This window comes from Nannobrachium achirus (genome assembly GCF_963921795.1).
Source record: "Nannobrachium achirus genome assembly, chromosome: 24".
Classification (NCBI taxonomy): Eukaryota; Metazoa; Chordata; class Actinopteri; order Myctophiformes; family Myctophidae; genus Nannobrachium; species Nannobrachium achirus.
Window position 1 is genome coordinate 47,263,446 of NC_137831.1, and position 23,948 is coordinate 47,287,393.

The window sequence follows — 23,948 nt, forward strand, 5'->3', positions numbered from 1 at the left end:
TGCTTTTGCATATCTATATAGTATATCATTGCAAATTAAAATCGTTTTTTTTTTATTCAGTTACTATATCGTTACACCCCTATTAGATAGGTACGGTAGGTAGGTAGATGGATGGATGATTGATAGATTGAAAGTACATTGATATCGATGAATTGATGATTCTCTGAAACTGTCCGTTCAGACTCAGAGGTTCCAGACGTGCAGCTGGGCGTGGTCGACTGCGGAGAGTGGACGCACCTCTGCGCCGCGCAGTCGGGCGGCTCCCGCCCTGCTCCCTTCCAGCCAATCACAGCCTTCCCCAGCGTGCTGCTGCTCCGCCCCCAGGACGCGGCTCAGCGCTACAATGGCATGCTGGGTAGTGAGGCGCTGCATCGCTTCATAATGCTGTGAGTTCTTGCTAACAACTCACGTTAAAGGTGATACACCATGAAATTTCACTTTAACTATTTTAAAACCTTTTTTTGGGGTCCCACCAGCACCTTCTATCCTCACAAAGTCCCATTTCTGACCGCTGTGTCTTTCTCTGGTTTTGAGAAGGCGAAGGTTAAAAGTATCCCACGGGTTCTCAAAACAGGGGGGAGGGGGGGGGGGGGGGGCGCAGTTCAGGCCAAAGGTGGTACTGCAGCTGAAATGCTCTGAGAGCCATTCAAAAATGAGAGAGGCTCTCTATTCAGGAGTGGTAATTTAGCCTCAAACCTTTTGAAAAACGTTTTTGGGACATAAACAATATGACATAAGTACTTTTTAAATGCATGGTGTATCACCTTTAAAGAGATACAGTTATGGAATACGAAGTTCATAAACACCTTAGTCCAGAGGTCTTCAACGTTTTCCCCTCTACACCAAAGCTCTTTGCCGGAAATGGCCGGTCGCGCTGCGAGGTGTTGTGAGCTTGTAGATCTGCTATTTTTGGCTAAGGTTCTCAGAATATGGACGCTAGGGTTCAAGTGGTTAATATAAAAAAAGGATAAAAAAAAAATCTATCACTCAACGATTTGGAGGACCCCCTGTAGTAACTCTGAGGACCCCCTAGTGGTCCCGGACCCCCTGTTGAAGACCCCTGCCATAGTCCCAATTTCCATTCATTTCATGTTCACCAGCCTTAATGTGAACCACATTTGGTCCCTGTTGTTTACGCATGCATTACAGACCCTAAGTAACAGAGTCCGCTAACAGATCTTAGGATCCGATACCTATTTTGGAGAGTCTTAGCCCCACTGATTACTGATGTTTTGACCAATGTATTGTTAAAGAAAAAAATGTCTTATATTTGTAGTTTATCCAAACTGATATATTGGTTTTGGATTTATGAATGCATAACTAAATACAGAAACGAAAGGAACACAGTTAGTTTCACGCGCGCACATGCAAATAAGCTGTTCAAACAACACACACGTGTTTACGCTGGTCTTTCCTGTCTCCTAATCCAACTGGAAACAATGAGCCGTTCCAGTGAAACACTGATTTTGTGTGTGTTTGTGTTACGTTACTACAGTTCATGGGCGTCACAAGGGGGGGAAGTGGGACTAAGCTACTAGGGCCCAAGGTGGAGGGGCCTTAATTATTTTATACTTTAGCTATTGAAAAATAGCAGATATACAAGCTCACAGCGCGGCACCGAGTGCCGCGCTGCGAGCTTGTAGATCTGCTATTTTTGAAAGTCGTGAAAAGGTGTGCAAATCTTTGAATATATGTATTTTCTAAGCGAACATTTGTAACTCAAACTTTGCTTCTGAGGGGTCCCTGGAACTAAACATTTTGACATGGGGCTCCGTGGCCAAATACATATCATTTTGGGGGTCCTTCACATGAAAAAGTTTGAGCACTACTGACATAGAAACATAGGTTTTTCAAAAAAAACCTTAGAAGGATTTGAAATATTCAAAGATTTGCTAAAATTTTCAACGATTTTTCAAAAATAGCAGATCTACAAGCTCGCAGCGCGGCACTCGGTGCCGCGCTGTGAGCTTGTAGATCTGCTATTTTTCAATAGCTAAAGCACAAAATGTGAGTGGATCCTTGTACCCGGGGGGCCCAGAATTTGGTGCGACACCCCTGCTACTGTTCATACACGTGTGTGTGGTCTCGCTCTTCAGGAGTCGTTTGGCCTCCCCTGTCCTGTTGGCCTCCCAAGAGGAAGCGACGTCATTTCTCCAGGAGGTGCCTCTACCGTACCTTGCTGACTACAGGCCTGACAGGCTGCTGGGGCTGTTCAGGACGCACACGGATACAGGTGCTGTACAGGGGGGTGTGTGTACAGGGCGAGTTTGTTATGTCTAGGGCTGTCACGATCATGACATTTTACATGACGATTAATTGTCACTCAAATAATTGCGATTAACTATTTAATTGTGTTTTTGTCGTTGACAATCACATTTCTGTTTGGCTTATAGGCTTTGAAGTTGCACATGGTAGATATGACACATAACCTAAAATTACAAAGAAATTACTGACATATTTGACAACTTTATACTTAAAAAAGAACATTGATAGTGGAATTAGCCGACCTGTCAAAGACGTCAAAGACGTGGGAACATTAGAAAGCCTGCTTTTAAAAAAAACGATGACACAGAGTCACTATTAGATTTTTTTCCCCTGATTCTTTCAAATCCAAACAATTCGATTCAGAAATGATTATTTTCCGATTTAAAAATGATTCTCGATTCAAAGTGAGTCTCGATTCAAAATAAAAATGATTCTCGATTCAAAGTGATTCTCGATTCAAAGTGATTCTCGATTCAAAACGATTATCTATTCAATTCATATATCAGGATCTGCTCCAGTCTGCTGGCATGAAAGCAGAGCACATTTTATCAACTTATTGCAATAATGTAAACACACAAAGGTAAATCCAAGACTACATGTCTGATTTATTCATGCTTGCACACATTCTTTTAACTTGTACAAACACAACATAATATCCAATAGAAAATCGATTTTTGGAACGTGAGAATCGATTCTGAATCGTACCATGTTAGAAACGCGATTCGAATTCAAAACGATTTTTTTCCTGCACCCCTAAGATGTAGGTGTTATTATGCTGGTTATTCTTCACTGTAGTCGATCTGCATGTTCGCAACGCGTCGCAGATGCAATGCCTTGTGAACTTCGGCTATTTCTGCAAGTGACACCGTCTTACTATAAGGTTTAAACGTTTTCATCTCGTCACAAACCTTTAGTCTGAAGTAGGCTTTTACAGTTACTTGACTTGCCACTTCTGTCTGTCTGTCTGTCTGTCTGTCTGTCCGTCTAGATGTACCAGTCTTCATTGAAGCAGCTAAGTCACTAAGGGGAGAAGTGCTGACAGCTTTACTGACAGATGGACTTGCAGAACGATGGTAAGTATAGTAGTGCTTAACACGTGCCTGTTTGCACTCGCTTATTCGCAGAACCGGTTTGATTCACTCTCATGTACTACACATTGGGTGCGTTTATATGCACAGATGTATTCCACTTATATTCTGAATGACTGCTCATTCAGAATAGAAATGCTCATATAAACGTTTAGGAATGGCCATTCCGGTCTGACCCGAATGAATTTTCATTCTGGTCTGAAGAGGTGGTTTATGCCGTTTCAATCGGGATACATTTGTCATATAAACGCTCCATTCGGAATGAACTGCTGTCTGAACTGCCCCCCCCCCTTCTCCGACCTGAAGTAGGCCTACTTTGCGCATGCCCAAAGTTCTATTCCGAATGAATCCTTTGGTCATGTAAACGACAGTGGAATGAGGGATACTTGTATTCAGGTCCCATGTAAACGTTTGGGTATGAAGCTCTGTTCGGAATAAGTTAATTCTGAATGGCATTCTGAATGTGCATATAAACGCACCCACTCTGAGTGTTTTGTCTACAGCCTGCAACGACACCACAGCCAGAACTACAGTATATCATAAGCAGGGACGTGCTGGCCATTGGGAAAAGCGGGACAACTCCCAAACGGCCGGTTCCTTCCTGGCCGGTCCAGTCCGGCCATTAGGAAAAAAATGAAAATAAAAAGTCGGCCTTCGTTCCATTTTGGGGGCTAGGCGGCCAACAAAATAAATCACTGTCGGACAGAAACCTTGTATCTCCAAGTTTCAAATTTGTAATTTTTTTCGCAAAGCCCTGCTTCATCATACAAGGCCGTTGCACAAAAGTAGTGAAAACAACCAGATCTACAAGCACACAACGCCTCGCGGTGCGAGGCGTTGTGTGCTTGTAGATCGGCTGTTTTCACTAGTTTAAATCATTTTTAAAATGATAAATACAAAACAAACGGTTTTGGACGTACAAGGTTTCCACCCGACAACGACGAAATATAACTCATGTACAGTAATTGGCCCACTGGCTTGTCACTTGTCATGATCTGAAATGGCAAATCGTTGAGTAGCAGCAGCGCTATAGAGAGCGCTATAGAGAGAGAGATCTCTCTCTCTATAGCGCGCAATGAGGGCCTCTCCAACTCTTTTTCCCGGGCTGAATCAGAGGCCTAGCACGTCCCTGATCATAAGCCAGGTGAAATTAGATGGTACATGTTTTACACTAGCAAAAACATAATTGCAGCAATATAATTGAAACTACTGTAATAGTGGTATATAACCAATGCCTTAACTCAGTCGGTGCCATATTTAAAGTGGGACCTCTTATATTGCCGTTTCACCAACAAAGGGTTAAAAAAATAGTGTGCACGCTGGTGCACACATTCGTGCACAGATCATGCACTATGCATGTGCATGCTTTTCACAGCTTTTAAACAAAAAAATCTGCTTGGAAATCCGTTCAGGCATTCAGGAGAAGGCAGCCCTTATGTTTTCTTCAAATGTAAACAAACATGGCTGCCATGTTTGAAAGATGGGGTTGGTATGGGGGTTAAACCAAGCCCCCAGAACCCTGGGGGCGCCCTGAAACCAAATGGACATGGTGGCCGTTTTGAGGTACTGCAGTTGGGTCTACTAACCACATGAACGCGCATAGGCTTCTTTGTATTGACGCGCGTTCATACCGGAAGAGCTCGTTCATGAATTTGAGCCCCGGGCGCGTCCATGAACACAAGCTATGACGAAAAATGCGTCACAGTGGCCCCAACTACGTCACGGTTTTACTACGCGGAAGGAGGGGTGAAAACGCCTCATGCGCTAAGTGGACGGGCGGGGATATCTGGTGTCCTCTCTATTCTTATTATAAACATGCAATTTCGCGATCGCGATCATGCCTAGTACACTGTTGGAGGTCAATTTTTTATTTTTTTTATTTTTTTCAATTTAAAAAAAAAAAAAAAAAAATTAATTATTTTTTTCAAAAAGACGTCCAGAAGACGTCTGGCAGGGAAGGCCATAGTTAAAAAGACGTTTTTATTATAGAAAACGTCTTTTTTGGCAGGGTATGAGTTAATAAGCTTGATGGCACTGGGGGTAATTTCCTCTAATTGAAATATGTGCTTCAGAGAGGGATGTGAGTGGAGTGGACTCATGAAACCCATTACAGAGATTGAAGTCATATACAGGGCAAGTACCAACACTGACACTATGGGTGCATTCGGAAATGCGCACCGGGTTGTGTGCTCAGTGTAGTGAGTGCAGTGGGCGGTGACGTTGTAGAGTGTATTCAGTGTGGCTTATTTACGAACGACCAGATAAGAGGCAGCTGTGCGCTTTTTCAGTCGGAAAACTTTCTTAACACTTCACCAGCCGAAATAGAATGGCTTGTTGGTAGATTAGCCGTGAAATTTCTATTATTATATTATGATCTGAACTGCATTCATTTTACAAGACCTTCAGCGCTATATCACATAGTCTTCATCCCCCATAAGCATCACACGATCCCCGTTCTCACCACAGTCCCCAGCGAAATTCCTCAATCTGCATTGGTTTAGAGTGGCGGTTTCGGCCGAGGCATCTTCTCCCCGTGTGTTTCGCGTGCGCGATCCGTTCACGTAAATGTGGGCTCAAATAATCCAAGTGTGACTCTACTGTCGATATGAAAATTTTCGCTAGCTTAGCCCCCAGCACTCCATCTATACTAACGCTAACGCCTAAAAAGAAAATGGATTGGCGCAGGGAAGCTATAGCAGGGAAAGGACCTGACGTCACTTCCGCTTCATGTCAGAGGAGCCATTTGCTATCGATGGACGAGCGGTGACTAGGGAAGGTGACCTTGCTCAGATGTCTGGTATAAAACGGTTTTAATATGGGCATCTCCATAAGGCTGTCAAAGTGTTAAAAGCAGCAGTTTCTAACGTAACGTTGCCGTTGATAGGTAATTAAATTCATAACTGGCCTACCTGATGTTATTTTACACGTTGATGCGTGTGTAACAATAAAGCCCAAAGGACTAATAAAGCAGCAAATGGTGCATTTTGTTATCATTTCCTACGCCATTGTTCACAGCTGAGAAGTGCGAGACACCGCCATGAAAACCAACCAATCAAAACACCGCACTGACGCACCACACCGCCAAATCCCATCTTCTGAGTAGGGTCGGTCAGTGCGTGCACTCAGCATACCCGGTGTGCCGCGCACTGGATTTCCGAACGACAACGCACCAAGTGCACCGAATAAACAAACGACAACATGGCACACCAGTGCGTTGAGTGCGCATTTCCGAACGCACCCTATAAGCACTATAAATGCAGGGGAAGAGTTTTAACGATTTAAGAAAATTAAGCGTGTCTGCCGGAGAAACACACTCATACACAGTCGGACGAGTCGGTGCATTCTCATCCAACCCACGTTTTAGCACAGTCTTGGGTCGGTCTCATCTATACTATACGTATAAAGACAATGCAATATATTCATAGTTATCGTTATAGTTACAGTATAGCGCTTGGTGTGAAGGGACCTTAAAGGGCAAGTTCACCTCTGGGGCAACCAGATCTTATTTTATTGTTTTTTGCATGATGACTTATATGATGCTAAAATATGTCAGTCATTTCTTTGTATATTTAGGTTATGTGTCATATCTGCCATGTGCAATTTCAAAGCCTAAAAGCCAAACAGAAATGTAATTGTCAACAACAAAAACACAAAAAAATAAAAATATTAGTGAACTCAAGTCTCCATGGTGTGGGGTGCACTGGGGTGCACATAGTGATGCACACCGAATATAGCCTATCTACAAGCTCACAACGCCTGGCAGCAGGAATAGTGTTGTGTAGATCTGCGATGTCCTGTGCGTGACACTGTGTACAACTAAGTATAGGCCTGTCATGATTATGACATTTTACTTTTTTTTACTTACTCAAATATTTGCGATTGACGATTTAATTGTGTTTTTGTCGTTGACAATTAAAATAACATTGATAGTGGAAATCGCCGATCTACAAGCTCACAACGCGTTGCAATGCGACGTGTTGTGAGCTTGTAGATCTGCTATTTCCACTATTTTTGACATTCTTTTTAAATACAGTATATGACATTTTTCAACATGGAAACAATTATGACGATTATGAAAAATAATTGCTATTACGTCAAATAATTGCGATTTGATTAGACGATTATGTAAAAATTGTGACAGCCCTAACTAAGTATAACGCTTAAGACGTGATGTACTCATAATGTGAGTGCGTGTGTGTGTGTGTGTGTGTGTGCGCGTGTGCGCGTGCGTGTGTGCGTGTGTGTACAGGGCTGTGGACTACGATGTAGATCTTCCTGTGGTGCTGGTATTTGGATCTTCTAGGACACACACACTCCCCTCCTCCATCTCCATCCCGTCGTCTCCTGAAGAGCTGGCCACACACATACGCTCTGCCCTGCTTCACAGCCTGGTACGTGTGTGTGTGTGTGTGTGTGTGTGTACCCGTTCTTACTACCGAGTGAGGACCAACAGAGTTTTTAACCAACAGAGTGAGGACATTTATGGAAAGTGAGGACATTTGCCGGGTCCTCACAAAGTTTAGGGGTTAGGTTTAGGGTTAGGGTTAGGGGTTAGGTTTAGGGATAGAGGTTAGGGTAAGGCCACAGGACTTGCATAAAAATGAATAGAAGTCTATGTAATGTCCTCAGTATGTAGCAAAAACGAGTGTGTGTGTGTGTGCAGGGGTGTCTTACCAAATTCTGGGCCCTGGGTACTTTAACTATTGAAAAATAGCAGATATACAAGCTCACAGTGCGACCGAGTGCCGCACTGTGAGCTTGTAGATCTACTATTTTTGAAAAATCTTGAATATCTGTGCAAGTCTATGAATATTTCAAATCCTTCTAAGGTTTCTTTTGAAAAACCTATGTTTCTATGTCAGTGGTGCTCAAACTTTTTCATGTGAAGGATCCCCAAAATGATATGTGTTTGGCCAGGGACCCCAATCTCAAAATATTTAGTTCCAGGGACCCCCCAGAAGCAAAATCTGAGTTACAAATGTTCGCTTAAAAAATACATATATTCAAAGATTTGCACAAATTTTCACGACTTTTCAAAAATAGCAGCACTCGGTGCCGCGCGGTGTGTGAGCTTGTATATCTGCTATTTTTCAATAGCTAAAGTAGCTACCTGTACACCCCTCCACCCCTCCACCTTGAGCCCTAGTAACTCAGTGTTTTTTTTTTTTTTTTTTGTTTTTTTTTTTTTTGGGTTGACAGCTGGTGCTGATACAAAAACATGTTGTCCCTATTGCGACAAACTAATCCGAAATCCAACCTTGTCTCGCGATCAAATTTCATGAGCCGCTGGGATTCCGTCCGTATGTAAACAGACGTCGGGATAACGGCCACATAAAGAATGTTTATGAAACTCCCAGGACGTTTTGTTGGCTCGCATATGGATGCACTCGGCGGTATGTCCCGTCTAACAAGCTCCATATGGAGACCGACGGTTGCACTCGGCACAGGGTTTCTCCAAGGTCGAACCAGTCTTTCGTCACAGAGGGTGGTGGTGCACGCACAGTGTGTGTTTGACTTGTGCGCAACACTAAAGTAAACGTTCACAGCTGGGTTAGCGTGGAACCAACGCCTTTGGATATTGTACTCTTCACTCTTTCTGCATTAGGGATGGGACGATATGAAAATGTCATATCACGATTATTGTGACCAAAGAAATCGTGATTTACGATATTATCACGATATTATCACGATAATCCAAATATCGCCAACATCCATTATCCTGGGGTGGAACATTTGCCAAAAAAATAGCACATCTACTCACAACGTGTCGCGTTGCGACGCGTTGTGAGCTTGTAGATCGTCTATTATAAGTACCTTTTACCAGTTATAGAGGGTTTAAGTGGTACCGGATATGCAGCTCTGCAAATAAAAGGTGAATTGATCCCAGTGCATGACGGAGGACGATATCACGATAAATTAAATCTCCACGATACGATTATCGCGAGTGTTTTTTATCACGATAAACGATAATATCGCTTATCGTCCCATCCCTATTCTGCACCCCCTCTTTCTCGTCAACCTCTGTCTCTCTTATCCTGCTCTTTCTCTGACTTATGACCCTGCCCCCCCGCTCTCTCTTTCCTTCTCTCTCTCTCTCTCTCTCCTATTCCGTTCTGCATCCATCTCCGTCACCTCTCTCTCGCACCCTCCTCCTCCTCTATCTTCCAATCTGTCTCTTCTCTCCAGGGGTGTTGCACCAAAGCCCTGGGTACAAGGATTCACTCCCATTTTGTGCTTTAACTATTGAAAAAATTGCAGATATACAAGCTCGCAGCGCGGCACCGAGTGCCGCGCTGTGAGCTTGTAGATCTGCTATTTTTTGAAAAATCATGAAAATGTGTGCGGCGTCTGAATATTTCAAATCCTTCTAAGGTTTTTTGAAAAAAAAAAAAAAAAGGTTTCTATGTCAGTGGTGCTGAAATATTTTCATGTTGAAGGACCCCCCCAAAATGATATCTATTTGGCCACAGTCCCCCCCAGCAAAGAAGCAAAATTTGAGTTACAAACGTTCGCTTTAAAAATACATATATTCAAAGATTTTGCCCACATTTTCACAACTTGTCAAAAATAGCAGATCTACAAGCTCGCAGCGCGGCACTCGGTGCCGCGCTGTGAGCTTGTAGATCTGCTATTTTTCCGATGGCTAAAGGCGGGCCCCTCCACCTCGGGCCCTGGTAACTCAGTCCCACTTTCCCTCCCCCCCTCTCTCCTCCAGCCGGAGCTGACGGTGGCCAGCCTGCCCTCCTACCTGGCGCTGGGCAGACCCCTCCTGCTGCTGTTTGTGGGAGAGGAGGAGGACGAGCGAGGGAGGAGGGAGAACGGGGCGGCGGTGGAGGAGATGAGAGGAGTGGCGGAGGGAGGAGCGGAGAGATACCTGCCCTGCTGGATCCACCTGTACGTACAGCCTGAGGGATTTAACCTATTTAGAACGGGTACACATTATTGTGTAATCATTATTTTATGCTTTAACTATTGAAAAATAGCAGATATACAAGCTCACAGCGCGGCACCGAGTGCCGCGCTGCGAGCTTGTAGATCTGCTATTTTTTGAAAAATCGTGAAAATTAGAATTTTGACCCGATTCTATAAGTGTCTTTTGAAAAACCTATGTTTCTATGTCAGCAATCTGGCCAGCCATCGTCAAAGAAAAGTTCCTTTTCACTTAACTGGAGCTCAGTCTGTTCTTGAGAGACTACTATGTCAGTGGTTCTCAAACCTTTTCATGTGAAGGACCCCCAAAATGATATTTATTTGGCCACGGACCCCCATCTGAAAATATTTCGTTCCAGGGACCACCCAGAAGCAAAATTTGAGTTACAAACGTTCGCTTTGAAAATACATTATGTTCAAAGATTTGCAGACATTTTCACAACTTTTTCAAAAATAGCAGGTCTACAAGCTCACAGCGCGGCACTCGGTGCCACGCTGTGAGCTTGTATATCTGCTATTTTTTAATAGCTAAAGCATTCAATAATTCAAGCATTCAATAATTCTAAATGGGTTAATCCCCTGTCCTCGGAATGCGACAAAAACCTAAAAATATTATTGAACTCAAGTCTCCATGGTGTGAATAATCAATAGAAAAAAAGTATTTTTGGGGGTGAACTACTCCTTTAATGTGAAACATTGTTTTCTCACTCGACTGTAAACAAACCAACATTAAGTTTAAGTGTATAGAATAGAGGGTGTCTGCACATTTCTAAAGTGCCAATTTAAGGAGTTTTTAATACCTCTAAAAGGACAAATTAAACATTGTCCAAATTGTCAAATATATAAAGGCAGAAATTGTGAAAATAGCCGATCTACATGCTCACAACGCCTCGCATAGCGAGGCGTTGTGAGCATGTAGATCTGCTATTTTCACTGCGAGGCGTTGTGAGCATGTAGATCTGCTATTTTCACAATAGAACCATGTTGCACTGTAATATTGGATCATTCCATTCTTGACAATAAGCAGCACAAGTGGGCGGCGTGGTGTGGAGTGGTGTGGTGTGGTGTTGGGCCAGTGGATTATAGTACAAAAGTTCAGTTTGTGGAAAAGCTCTACTAGTACTAATTGCCTGACTGACTGAAAATGCAAATGCTGACCACTAAATAGGTTCCCTGCTCTTTCTTTCTGAAGAGGTCATACTCCAGCTGGAGCCTCGGTCCTAGAGTCCTACCTGGGCTCTCTGCCCGCCCTGCCAGCTCTGGTCCTCTCCCATCTGCCCACGGGACGGGAGCTCTACCACTACCCCCCCAACTCCCCCATAGTGGCACACTCCATCATCCAGTGGCTGCAGAGGATAGCGGACGGGGCTGAACCACCAGCAGGTAAGAGGGTTGATGGGGGGTGGGTAGGCTATATGCGGGGTCCACCCTATGTTCCCCACAGGTTAAAGGGGAAGACCACCCATTTTCAATATTGAACTATTTCATACCTTAGAGGAGTTGTGTGGAAATAGAAAAAAAGTTCCCCCCCTTCTGTGTTGCCTAGAACTGGAGGATTGATTTTGGGGTTTGTATTGTACAAACCCCAAAATAAGTACAACTTGATGACATCACACCGTTATACTTTACAATACAAACCCCAAAATCAATCCTCCAGTTCTAGGCAACACAGAAGGGGGGGAACCTTTTTTTCTCCTCTAAGTTATATTAATGACATAGTTCAATATTGAAAATGGGTGGTCTTCCCCTTTAACCAGCATTAGTTTTACTGAGGTTAGGGTTGGGGTTACGGTTAGGGTTAGGGTTGTTAGGTTTAGGTGTTTAGTGGGGAACATAGAACCTGGGGAACATAGTTACGGTCCCCTATATGCTATAAGCCAGGGGTCTTCAACGTTTTCAGGCCAAGGACCCCTTAGTTGAGAGAGAGATGAAGCAGGGACCCCCACAACCTTTTCACAGATTCCATATAGTTTCATTGTTTAGCAGCACAATCATCAGTGTGTTTTGGATTCATGGCAATTGAAAATATTTAACCACTTGAACCGTCAATACTTAACACATGGGCTGCTCAGGTTTATAACATTTCTAGCTGTTGCTGCTGCCGCCGTTCACTCACGCTTTATTTTGAAGAGCCTCAGAAGCTTTGTGCGTGTGCACGTGGGTGTCCACTGACGATTGAGGAAGATAATCCCTTTGTGTACAAACGCTCGCGAAACTAAAATCCAAACGGGAGCCGACCATCGCGTTATAGTGTCGCCGTGAAAACAATCAGATCTCTGCTTCCCTGGCGTTCTTTTCACCTCATTCAGAGATAAAGCGCTTTTTATGTTTCAGAGTAGAATGGAAATCAATGTAGCCAGGTCGTGCCATTTTCCCTCTCTCCCTCTCTCTCTCTCTGCTACGGGGTGACGTATGGACTCGGGTCATTCAGAGGGCAGGCAGCTGCACGTACAGTTAACCCTTCGTTGTCTCGTTCAGGGACGAGACAACTCCTTTTGGCGTGGTGACACCTAGTGGCCTTAACTCGTTACTGAAAGAGTTTGGCTCCTTGGGTGTTAATAAACTTGATCTTTCACTGTACTTCTTTTCCCCCTCCACACCAAAAAATAGCCGATCTACAAGCTCACAACGCCTTGCAGCGCGAGGCGTTGTGAGCTTGTAGATCGGCTATTTTTGGCTAAAGTTCTTAGAATATGGACACTAGGGTTCAAGTGGTTAATATAAAAAAGGAGAAAGTTTCTATCACTCAAAGATTTGTAGGACCCCCTGTAGTAACTCTGGGGACCCCCAGTTGAAGACCCCTGCTATAAGATAAAGATAATAGAACACAAAATACTGGTGAAAAGGGGAAAAGAAAGGGAGATCTTGAATAGAGTGGTGGAGAAGAGACCTATTATCTCATATTATTTCTGTTTACCTCATGTTGCAGTTCATGTTTTACCCTCTAGGGGGAAGTAAAGTGCAACTGTCATCATTTTCTAAAAACAAAGTGTTATTGGTTGAAAGTGGTGCATCTTATTAGAAGTAACTGAACTGTCTTCCAATCTGTTTTAAGTTGAGCAACGTTATTTCTCCAGTCTTAAAATATCACATCTCAGCAACACTGTGCTGTGCTGTCAACATTTTCTTTGGTTCTGTTCTTGTTTGTTATAAACTTGGTGCCTCGCAAGCTCATAATGTTTTAATTTCGTCACTGTCTGGCCAAAACCTCCTAACTCCATTTTTGAGGTTTTTGATTTTTTTTGCATACATCAGGGCTATTGAACACCCTTTGCGTCTGTGTGCTGGTTAAAATAATGAACCAATGGAAAGTAGTAAAACGGGCTTTGGACAAAACCTCCTAACTCCACACTTTCTGCCAAACCAGCTAACTCCACCTGTTTGGCCCTCTCTTTTTTCATAAATATGTGCTATTGAACACCCTTTACGTCTGTGTGTTGGTTCAATGCTGTGGAAAGGCCTATGCTATGTTATGGCCGAACGACTTCCGGGTTACGTCATCGATGATGTCATTTCCATCGCATTTTCATAGCTTAAGCTTATATGAACCTAGAATGGTCATTTATAGCTCAAAAAATGTCAAAAAAATACCAAAAAAATCAGAAAATGATCCCCAAGGCGACGTTTGGCGATCTGGCTGGCTGGGCCTCCTCAAAATGGCGATGGAAGGCGATTTGGCTGAGAAACTGTCTAATATAAAAAAGGAGAAAAAAAGTTTCTATCACTCAAAGATTTGTAGGACCCCCTGTAGTAACTCTGGGGACCCCCAGTTGAAGACCCCTGCTATAAGATAAAGATAATAGAACACAAAATACTGGTGAAAAGGGGAAAAGAAAGGGAGATCTTGAATAGAGTGGTGGAGAAGAGACCTATTATCTCATATTATTTCTGTTTACCTCATGTTGCAGTTCATGTTTTACCCTCTAGGGGGAAGTAAAGTGCAACTGTCATCATTTTCTAAAAACAAAGTTACTGGTTGAAAGTGGTGCATCTTATTAGAAGTAACTGAACTGTCTTCCAATCTGTTTTAAGTTGAGCAACGTTATTTCTCCAGTCTTAAAATATCACATCTCAGCAACACTGTGCTGTGCTGTCAACATTTTCTTTGGTTCTGTTCTTGTTTGTTATAAACTTGGTGCCTCGCAAGCTCATAATGTTTTAATTTCGTCACTGTCTGGCCAAAACCTCCTAACTCCATTTTTGAGGTTTTTGATTTTTTTTGCATACATCAGGGCTATTGAACACCCTTTGCGTCTGTGTGCTGGTTAAAATAATGAACCAATGGAAAGTAGTAAAACGTGCTTTGGACAAAACCTCCTAACTCCACACTTTCTGCCAAACCAGCTAACTCCACCTGTTTGGCCCTCTCTTTTTTTCATAAACATGTGCTATTGAACACCCTTTACGTCTGTGTGTTGGTTAAAATAATATTGAACCAATGGAAAGTAGTAAAAAGCACTTCGGTCAAAACCTCCTAACTCCACTTGAGCTCATTTTCCCGAAAATGAACATTTTGGAGTTAGGAGGTTTCGACCGGACAACAGAGATTTGCTCTGGTTAATAAAGTCAGCGAATTGCCTAAAACCCTACACTCAGCAGCATACAGTACATCTCCCTGGCTTTCTCTCATTTTTACTGTCTGTCTCTCACTCTTTCTTTCTCTCTGTCTCTCTCTCTCATTGTGTCTCTCCTTCTGTGGCGTGAGCACATGCTGAAACTCGAGCCCTGCCGCAGACAAATGCACCATTGACAGATGTTAGCAGCAGGCCCAGTGAATTACTGCTCGCCCACATCAACACATATGACCTCACTCCATCTTTAGCCTGTCTCACCCTGGTCACCTTGTCAGCTTTGTATAGGCTGAGAGATGGACGGAGAGACACACAGAGATAAAGAGAGGGAGGGAGAGAGAGAAAGAGAGAGAGAGAGAGAGACACTGTGAGAATGTAGTCATCCAAAGAACTTTGTCTAGCAGGAAATACAGCAGGATTTGCTGTCCTAACATATCGTCACTGTCGGGCAGAAACCTCGCATCTCCAAGTTTCAAATTTGTATGTTTTCTTTTTCATAAAGTAAAGCCCTGCTTCATCATACAAGACTGTCGCACAAGACATGTGAAAACAGCCGATCTACAAGCACACAACGCCTCGCGGCGCGAGGCGTTGTGTGCTTGTAGATCGGCTAGTTTAAGATCGGCTTGTAGATCGGCTAGTTTAAATGTTTTTTTTAAATGATAAATACAAAACGAACGGTTTTGGAGATACAAGGTTTCCAACCGACGAGGGCGATATTATATTAGTTAAGACAGCAAGCGGTATCCAGTATGCTTTCTGGGATAAGCCAGCGTGCTTTGAAAATGTCAGCGGGGGTCCCCTTACTGCAGAGAATGTGAGGTTGGGGAATTAGATTACCCAGACGCAGGACGCGGGATTTCCAAGAGGACACTGTTGGAATGCACTCAGCCTTCATTTCACAAGTAAAAGTGTGTCATATCATGTATCTGAACTGTACTCATCTCAGCATTCAGTGTGTACTAATAAATTAGATATTTTCAGTACAAGTTCTGTCATATTTCAACACATTGCAGACAGTTCATGTTACATTACTTAGTTGGTTTTAAAGATATGCCGAGTTGCATTCTGTCGCTTGTAAACAACGTGCCACGTTGTCCTCTCCACCTCTCCTTCAGTTCTTGTCAGCGGGTGAAAGCCAGCCCTTTGGAACCCTACACTCTACTAGGGCATTCACGCAAAAAACACTGTTACAAACAAACTGGACCATAAGTAATGATTCTGGAGGACAGTAATTTGACGTTTGTTAGGATTATTTCTTTTCCATCTCTGGGACCACGATCTACACTTTTAAGGCTTTGTTTTGAAACTACATGCAAATCATTGTTATAAGCACATCAAATGTTTACTTTTTTTTTTTTGCTGTATTATTTATTTTCCATTTCATTCACTTAATGTATTGTTTATTTAAAAGAGATTTAGAAATAATTGCTCCAGATGGCTACACATTGATATATTCAATCCTGTCAGGGGTTCATCATCATCATCTGTTTTAAGTCCGCTTTCCAGGCACCGCTGGGTTGGACTGGCTTCTCGATATGGCTCTCTTCCACCGGGAACGGTCCTTGGCCACCTCATGGTCGATGCCGAGTGCCTTCATGTCAGCCACCACGGTCGTCTGCCAGGTCTTCTTAGGCCGGCCACTGGGTCTTGTCCCCTCTATGTTAAACAACATAACTTTCTTCACCCAATCATTCTCTGCCTTCCTCACTATGTGTCCGTACCATCGCAGTCTGCCTCTCCTCACCACATCCGCAATAGCCTCCACTCCCATCTTCTGTCTCAGCTCTGCACTGGTCTTTCTGTCCCTGAGTGACACGCCACACATCCATCTAATCATCCTCATCTCTGCTCTGTTCAGCTTGTCTTCATGCTCCACCTTCAGGGCCCATGTCTCGCTTCCATACGTCATGCCACTTCTGACGCAGGCTGAGTACACTTGCCCTTTCATCTTCAAGGATGGAGCCTTGGATGTTAGAAATGGCATGAGTTACCTGAACTTCTTCCACCCACTTCTCACCCTTGTGGTCACCGCTAGGTCCACCCCCCCATCAGCGTTCAGCATGTCTCCCAGGTAGCAGAAACTGTCCACCACCGCATACGTCTCCCCGTCTACTACAAGCCCCTCTTGCTCGGCTGCATCTGGTTGTGGGACTTCTCCCCTGCACCGCTTGCACTGGAATGTTGCAATTGCAGCTTGCAGGCTGCCTTTTACACCACTGCATCTTCGATGGACCCATTTCTGACAGCCCCCGCACTGGGGGGGCTTGAACTCCCTTCCCACAGACTCCACATGGCCATGCTCCTGACTGCGGTATAACTCCCAGGCCAGCACCACCAACCATGACCTTTGACTTATCCGCATTAACCTTCATCCCTTTCACTCCCAAGCATGTCCTCCAGGCCGCAAGCCTCTCTGCTAAGTCTTCTCTGGTGTGGGCCATCAGTACCAGGTCATCTGCATAGAGAAGCTCCCATGGTAGTCCACCTCTCACTTCGCTCGATACCACATCCATCACAATAGCGAACAGCAATGGGCTGAGCACTGATCCCTGATGGACACCAACCCTCATTTCGAACCCATCACTGTCTCCTGTTCCCGTTCGAACTACTGTGCGTGCTCTGCTGTATAGAGCCATAACCACCTTGACCAGTCCCTCCTTCACTCCAGACTTCCTTAGGGCCCACCTCACTACCTCTCTTGGCACCCTATCAAATGCTTTTTCCAGGTCGACAAAAGCATAGTACAAGTTAAACCTCTTTCTCTTCTCCTGATGTTTCTCCTGCATCTGTCGGGTGACAAAGATTGCATCTGTTGTACCTTTACCAGGCATGAAGCCAAACTGCATCTCATCCACCTCTACCTGTGTCCTCACCCTCCTTTCCAACACCCTCTCTAGCACTTTCATGCCATGCTCCAGCAGCTTAATTGCCCTATATGACCCGCATGCAAGTGGATCACCCTTCCCCTTGAATAGGGGTTACAATCACATAACTTCAAAATAGAATAGGACAGTACAATATTACCATAATACACAGTACAACACCACAAAATTCACTTTGACAAGTAAAAACCTTGGTCAGTTAGTGAGTGGAGATTAGGTGGAAAGTATGGTGCAGTCTGTCTGCTATTTTAATCTCGAAGCTAAAGCTCGTAAATACCCTCACGTGGGAAAAAAATGAACAAGCACAAATTACATTTTTTATAACTAATATGAAAGGGATTTTGCAGTGATATGTGAGCCTATAGCTGTGGTAATTTCCATTCATTAATCACGTCATGGCCGCGTGCGGTGGTGTCTGCTATCTCTCAGCGTCTAGCAGGGGCTCGTAAATGTGTTTGCACCAGGAGAGGGATTTCACTCTGCCCACAGTTAGGGCTGTCACAATTATTACATAATCGCCTAATCGCGATTATTTGACATAATCGCGATTATTTTTCATAATCGTCATAATCGTTTCCATGTTGAAAAATGTTCATAGATTTTTTTTTAAAGTAAAAAATAGTGGAAATAGAAGATCTACTACAAGCTCACAACGCGTCGCGATGCGACGCGTTGTGAGCTTGTAGATCGGCTATTTCCACTATCAATGTTATTTTTTAAGTAGAAAGTTGTACTGCGTGTCAGTAATTTCTTTGTATATTTAGGTTATGTGTCATCTCTGCCATGTGCAACTTCAAAGCCTAAAAGCCAAAAGGAAATGTAATTATCAACAACAAAAACACAATTAAATTGTTAATCGCAATTATTTGAGGGACAAATAATCGTCATGTCAAATGTCATAATCGTGACAGCCCTACCCACAGTCAGCTCTCAATAGGTGTTTCTAAAATCTTTGGTGTTAATTCTAGGGATGGGACGATAAGCGATATTAACGTTTATCCCGATAAAAAACACTCACGATAATCGTATCGTGGAGATTTATTTTATCGTGATATCGTCCTCCGTCATGCACCGGGATCAATTCACCTTGTATTTGCCGAGCTGCATATCCGGTACCACTTAAACCCTCTATTGACGGAATTCACGTTTCGCAACTTCCTGGTGCTGACGTCACGGTTGAAGGGGAAACCCTACTAAAAGCCCATAGAGTTAACACAGAAATCGCAAATTTAATGCAATTTCCGAATAGTGAAGTATAAATTATGGCTAGCATGATCAAGAACACGAGATAGTAAAAGGCACAAAGCGCTATAATTTACTTTACCGTTCGAAATAATGATTTGTTGGCTTTTAAGTCCAGCGATTTCTGTGTTAGTTTACCCTTCAAAGCTGACGTCAGCACCAGGAAGTTGCTGAGAAATTTGCTGAGTGCGCGTGCGTGGGCGGGCCGTGAATAGGGTCTATTGGTAAAAGGTACTTTTACTTGATACAGTCCTTTTTTCACTCTCTATCAAACGTCTTTGCGACGCGTTGTGAGCTTGTAGATCGGCTATTTGTTGGCAAATATTCCGCCCCCGGATTATGGACTTTGATTTATCACGATAATATCGTAACTCGCGATTTCTTTTGGCACAATAATCGTGATTAGGACATTTTCATATCATCCCATCTCTAGTTAATTCATCCATTTGTAATGACATGTCACGATTATTGTGACAAAAAATAGTTGTGATTATCTCGATAATCAGCTTGTAGATCTTCTATTTTTGCAGAATCGATTTGTGTAGAGTCAAATAATAGCGCACCAAATGCGCTCTTTAAAGGCCCATTTGAATTTGCAGCTCAACAAACGCTAATTCATCCTAGTGTGGAGGACAATTTTATGATCTCTGCGATCCAATTATTGTGAGCATTTTTTTTTGCATCACGATAATAACGAGTATCGTCCCATCACTACTCTGAGAGTGTAATCAAATGGACCCTCATGTGCCTTTGTGTACGTTTGCACACTCCCAGAGTTACTCTGCAGTGATTCTCTTGAACTATGATGATGTCACCTGAAGGCATTACTCCGTGTGAAAAGAATGCGTGAGAGGTTTCTAATTCTCATAATAAAAGGGTCTCTTAAGTGCTGCTGCTGCTGCCTACTGATGATGATAATGATGATGGTGATGGTTTAGTTAATTTAAGGGTTAAGTCATGAACCTTTGACCGTTTTGAACTTTGACCAGTATAGTTGAAGGCCTGAAGCCGGCAGCAGGGGGGTCGCACCAAATTCTGGGCCCTGGGTACAAGGATTCACTGCCATTTTGTGCTTTAACTTTTGAAGAATAGCAGATATACAAGCTCACAGCGCGGCACCGAGTGCCGCACTGTGAGCTTGTAGATCGGCTATTTTTGAAAGATCGTGAAAATTTGTGCAAGTCTTTGAATATTTCAAATCCTTCTGAGTTTTTTTGAAAAACCTATGTTTCTATGTCAGTGGTGCTCAAACTTTTTTCATGTGAAGGACCCCCGAAATGATATGTATTTGGCCACGGACCCCCATCTCAAAATATTTAGTTCCAGAAGCAAAATTTGAGTTACAAATGTTCGCTTAAAAAAAACACATACAGTATATTCAAATATTTTGCACACATTTTTCACGACTTTTCAAAAATAGCAGATCTACAAGCTCGCAGCGCGGCACTCGGTGCCGCGCTGTGAGCTTGTATATCTGCTATTTTTCAATAGCTAAAGTATAAAATAGTTAAGGCCCCCCTCCACCTTGGGCCCTAGTAACTCAGTCCCACTTTCCCCCCCCTTGTGACGCCCCTGTCCGGCAGCACGGTCTCGTTCGTACTCGTCTTGTGGTCTGTGATGTGCCAGACACTCCAAAACCAATCTGTCACCGTTACTTACAACATTCCATTCATTCTCTCTGTTAAATCTCCACAGATGTGTTTTGTTTACCGGTAGGCTAGATTAGGTATTTGCCAACAATCTACTTACTGGCTTATTTTTATGCAAGGCAAGCTTAGATTGTTTATGCCGGGCCTTAACACCAAACGACTTTTAAACGATTTCACTGTTGAAGTCAGTTTTTAATAAAGCCACTCACTCAATTGTTTGGTGTAACTTGGTAGTTTGAGCCGACTTTAACGTAGAATTGGAACTTCAAACTCGGATTCCATTACGGTTGGCTTTCAAAGCCTGTTTTGCAGAAAATACCACGAATCATGAAGTGCAGTGTTCTCTGCTCCAACTATGAACCACACAGGCGCCTTGACACAAATAAACTCACTTGCTCGAAGAACAGTAACTATAGTACCTAGAAAAGTGCTATATAAGTCGTATGCATTATTAACTAGCATGAGAAGTTGATAAACCCAACATTCAATAATGATGTGATTTGTTTTCTCTCTTTTTCATTTAGTAATGTACTGGTTGAGACAGACAGAAACAATGTTTTACTATGTTGAGGGGCCTCTATAGACCTATGCCCAGCAACGCAGCAGAGGAGCGCACTTCTCTAGTTATTCATGGGTGTACATTATACTGTACACCAGTGGTTCTCAACCTGTGGGTTGGGACCCCCAGGGGGGTCCCCAAATTATTTTGGGGGGTCCCCAGATGATTAACGTAATGTTCAACATCGTTTTCTCACTTAAAGGGATATTACACTTTCAAAAAACTTTTTGTCATTGTATGGTCTAATCAGGCTTGTATGAACACCCTGAACAGTTTTTAATTTTCTTCATTCAGTATTTAGATATTTGATGTAAATGTTACCAGCTCCAACACGCCCAGGCCCTCTCCACACACACACTCATTGTAACTTCAAACTCCATTTTAACCATGATAGATTCATTAAAAACACACATTATTTTTTCTGGTGACTCATAATACCCTCCTAATATGTGAGCAGACCGTGTTTTTTCAATAACTTTTTTCATTTATTTTCAATAAAATATTATTGTATTTAATGTTTTCCATTTTCCCAAAGAATTATTAAAAATAAATGAAAAAAGTTATTGAAAAAACAAGATAGATAGATAGATAGATACCTTTATTATCCCAAGGGGGAAATTCAGTTGTCCAGTAGTAGCACAGCAGTATACAGTTATTTACAAAGTTACAGAGACGTAAGAAAAAATAGATAAGAGGGAAAGAAACAAGAGAACAAAAAAAAGAGCAGTACAGTACCAATAAAGAGAAGGTGCATCAATAGAGGGGGCGAATAATATATAAGTATATATACATAAAGTGTCTTGCAAAAAAGACCATAGCAGTCAATGCTAGTTAGTGCAAACAAGTATCTCACTGTCATTGTTAAACAACGCAAAAATACTCAGAAACTACCAACACAAACTAATAGTGCAAAGTCAAAAAAAATCAGTGCGAAAAAAGAAGAAACTAGGAAGCGTGTCACCGCAAGACGCACATGAGCACTCTTCCTGGACGGTCCTTTTGGGTCAAAGTCAATACAGCAATAGTTCCTTAGAGGTCAATGTCAATACGGCAAAGGTTCCGTCAGTCTAAGTTAGGAAGGGAGACCTTTTCAAGCGTCCGTTATGTGTCTCGTTGTACAGCTTAAGGGCAGCCGGTACAAAAGATTTTCCTAATCTCTCACATCTCCGTCCTGGGTAGGTAAAGCGGTCGTTTCCTCTCTTACTCCAGTAACTGGTGATCTCTAGATGGAGGGGGTGGGAGGAGTTCTCCAAGATGGAATCCAGCTTCCTCGCTGTGCGCACACTGGTTACTTCCTCCACCCCCTGCAGAGAGGACCCGACGACAGAGCCTGCTTTCTTCACCAGTCTGTTTAGGTTAAACGTGTCACCTGCTCTGTTGTTGCCACCCCAACATGTTATACCAAAAAAGAGGACACTTGCCATGACAGACTGATAGAACATCTGTAGCATCCTATTGCACACCCCAAACGATCTCAGTCTTCTCAGGAGGAACAGCCTGCTTTTCCCCTTGCTGTGAATCGCCTGAGGTCGCCTGAGGTCTGCTCACGTATTAGGAGGGTATTATGAGTCACCAGAAAAAATAATGAGTGTTTTCAATGAATCTATCATGGTTAAAATGGAGTTTGAAGTTACAATGAGTGTGTGTGTGGAGAGGGCCTGGGCGTGTTGGAGCTGGTAACATTTACATCAAATATCTTAATACTGAATGAAGCAAATTAAAAACTGTTCAGGGTGTTCATACAAGCCTGATTAGACCATACAATGACAAAAAGTTTTTTGAAAGTGTAATATCCCTTTAACAGTAAAAAACCAACATAACATTTAAGTGTATAGAGGGTATCTGCACATTTCTAAAGTGCCAATTTAAGGACTTTTTAATACCGCTTTTAATACCAAATGAAACATTGGCCAAATTGTCAAATATTAGAGGCAGAAATTGTGAAAATAGCAGATCTATAGCAGAGCATGTAGATCGGCTATTTTTTACAATAGAACCCTTTTATACAAAATGTAACGCCTCAACTCTTAGTGCTCGTCAGGGTGGGGGGTCCCCAGTTCAAATATGATTATTTTGGGGGTCGCGGCCTGAAAAGGTTGAGAACCACTGGACCCAATTAATATGAATAAGTATTAAAATCAAGAAAAGAGTTAAATTAATTAATTGCCATATCTCCCTCAACCTCTAGGAGCGATGGGCGACGAGCGATGGGCGCCCGTGACTCCGTTCTATGACTTCCTGTCGGTCATGGACCAGGAAGCTCCTGGCCACGCCCAGCAGCGGACGTCGAAGACCAAGGAGAAGAAGGGAAGGGGGCGGCGGGGCACGGGACGAAATGACGGCAAAGAAGACAAAACCCAGGAGGAGGAGGAGGAGGAGGTGCTTCAGGGTACAGGGGGAGACGACAGGGGGTCCGACCCATCCACAGCTCCAGTGCACTCTGAGCTGTGACCGACGGGAGGAGAAGGACCAGGGGCGTCACAGTGGGGGGGACAGTGGGACTGAGTTACTAGGGGCCCAAGGTGAAGGGGCGCTAATTATGTTATACTTTAGCTGTTGAAAAATAGCAGACATACAAGCTCACAGCGCGGCACTTGCGAGCTTGTAGGTCTGCTATTTTTGAAAAGTCGTGAAAATGTGTGCAAGTCTTTGAATATATGTATTTTTTTAAGCGGATATTTGTAACTCAAATGTTGCTTCTGGGGGGTCCCTGGAACTAAATATTTTGAGATGGGCATACGTGGCCAAATACATATCGT

At 43.2% G+C, this 23,948-nt stretch overlaps 1 protein-coding gene across 1 annotated transcript in view; it reads left to right on the top strand.

The window, feature by feature from the left end:
• The window catches only part of txndc16 (thioredoxin domain containing 16), a gene marked incomplete at its 3' end in the record, with an annotated part of 46,093 nt that extends 22,453 nt beyond the window's left edge, over positions 1–23,640 (top strand). The window contains exons 14-20 of the mRNA XM_080720602.1: positions 182–386; positions 2,097–2,233; positions 3,254–3,338; positions 7,603–7,744; positions 10,069–10,247; positions 11,476–11,666; positions 23,378–23,640. Coding sequence (XP_080576728.1) covers positions 182–386; positions 2,097–2,233; positions 3,254–3,338; positions 7,603–7,744; positions 10,069–10,247; positions 11,476–11,666; positions 23,378–23,640 — 1,202 coding nt within the window. The remainder of the gene's footprint in view (positions 1–181; positions 387–2,096; positions 2,234–3,253; positions 3,339–7,602; positions 7,745–10,068; positions 10,248–11,475; positions 11,667–23,377) is intronic.
• Positions 23,641–23,948: the final 308 nt, after the last annotated feature.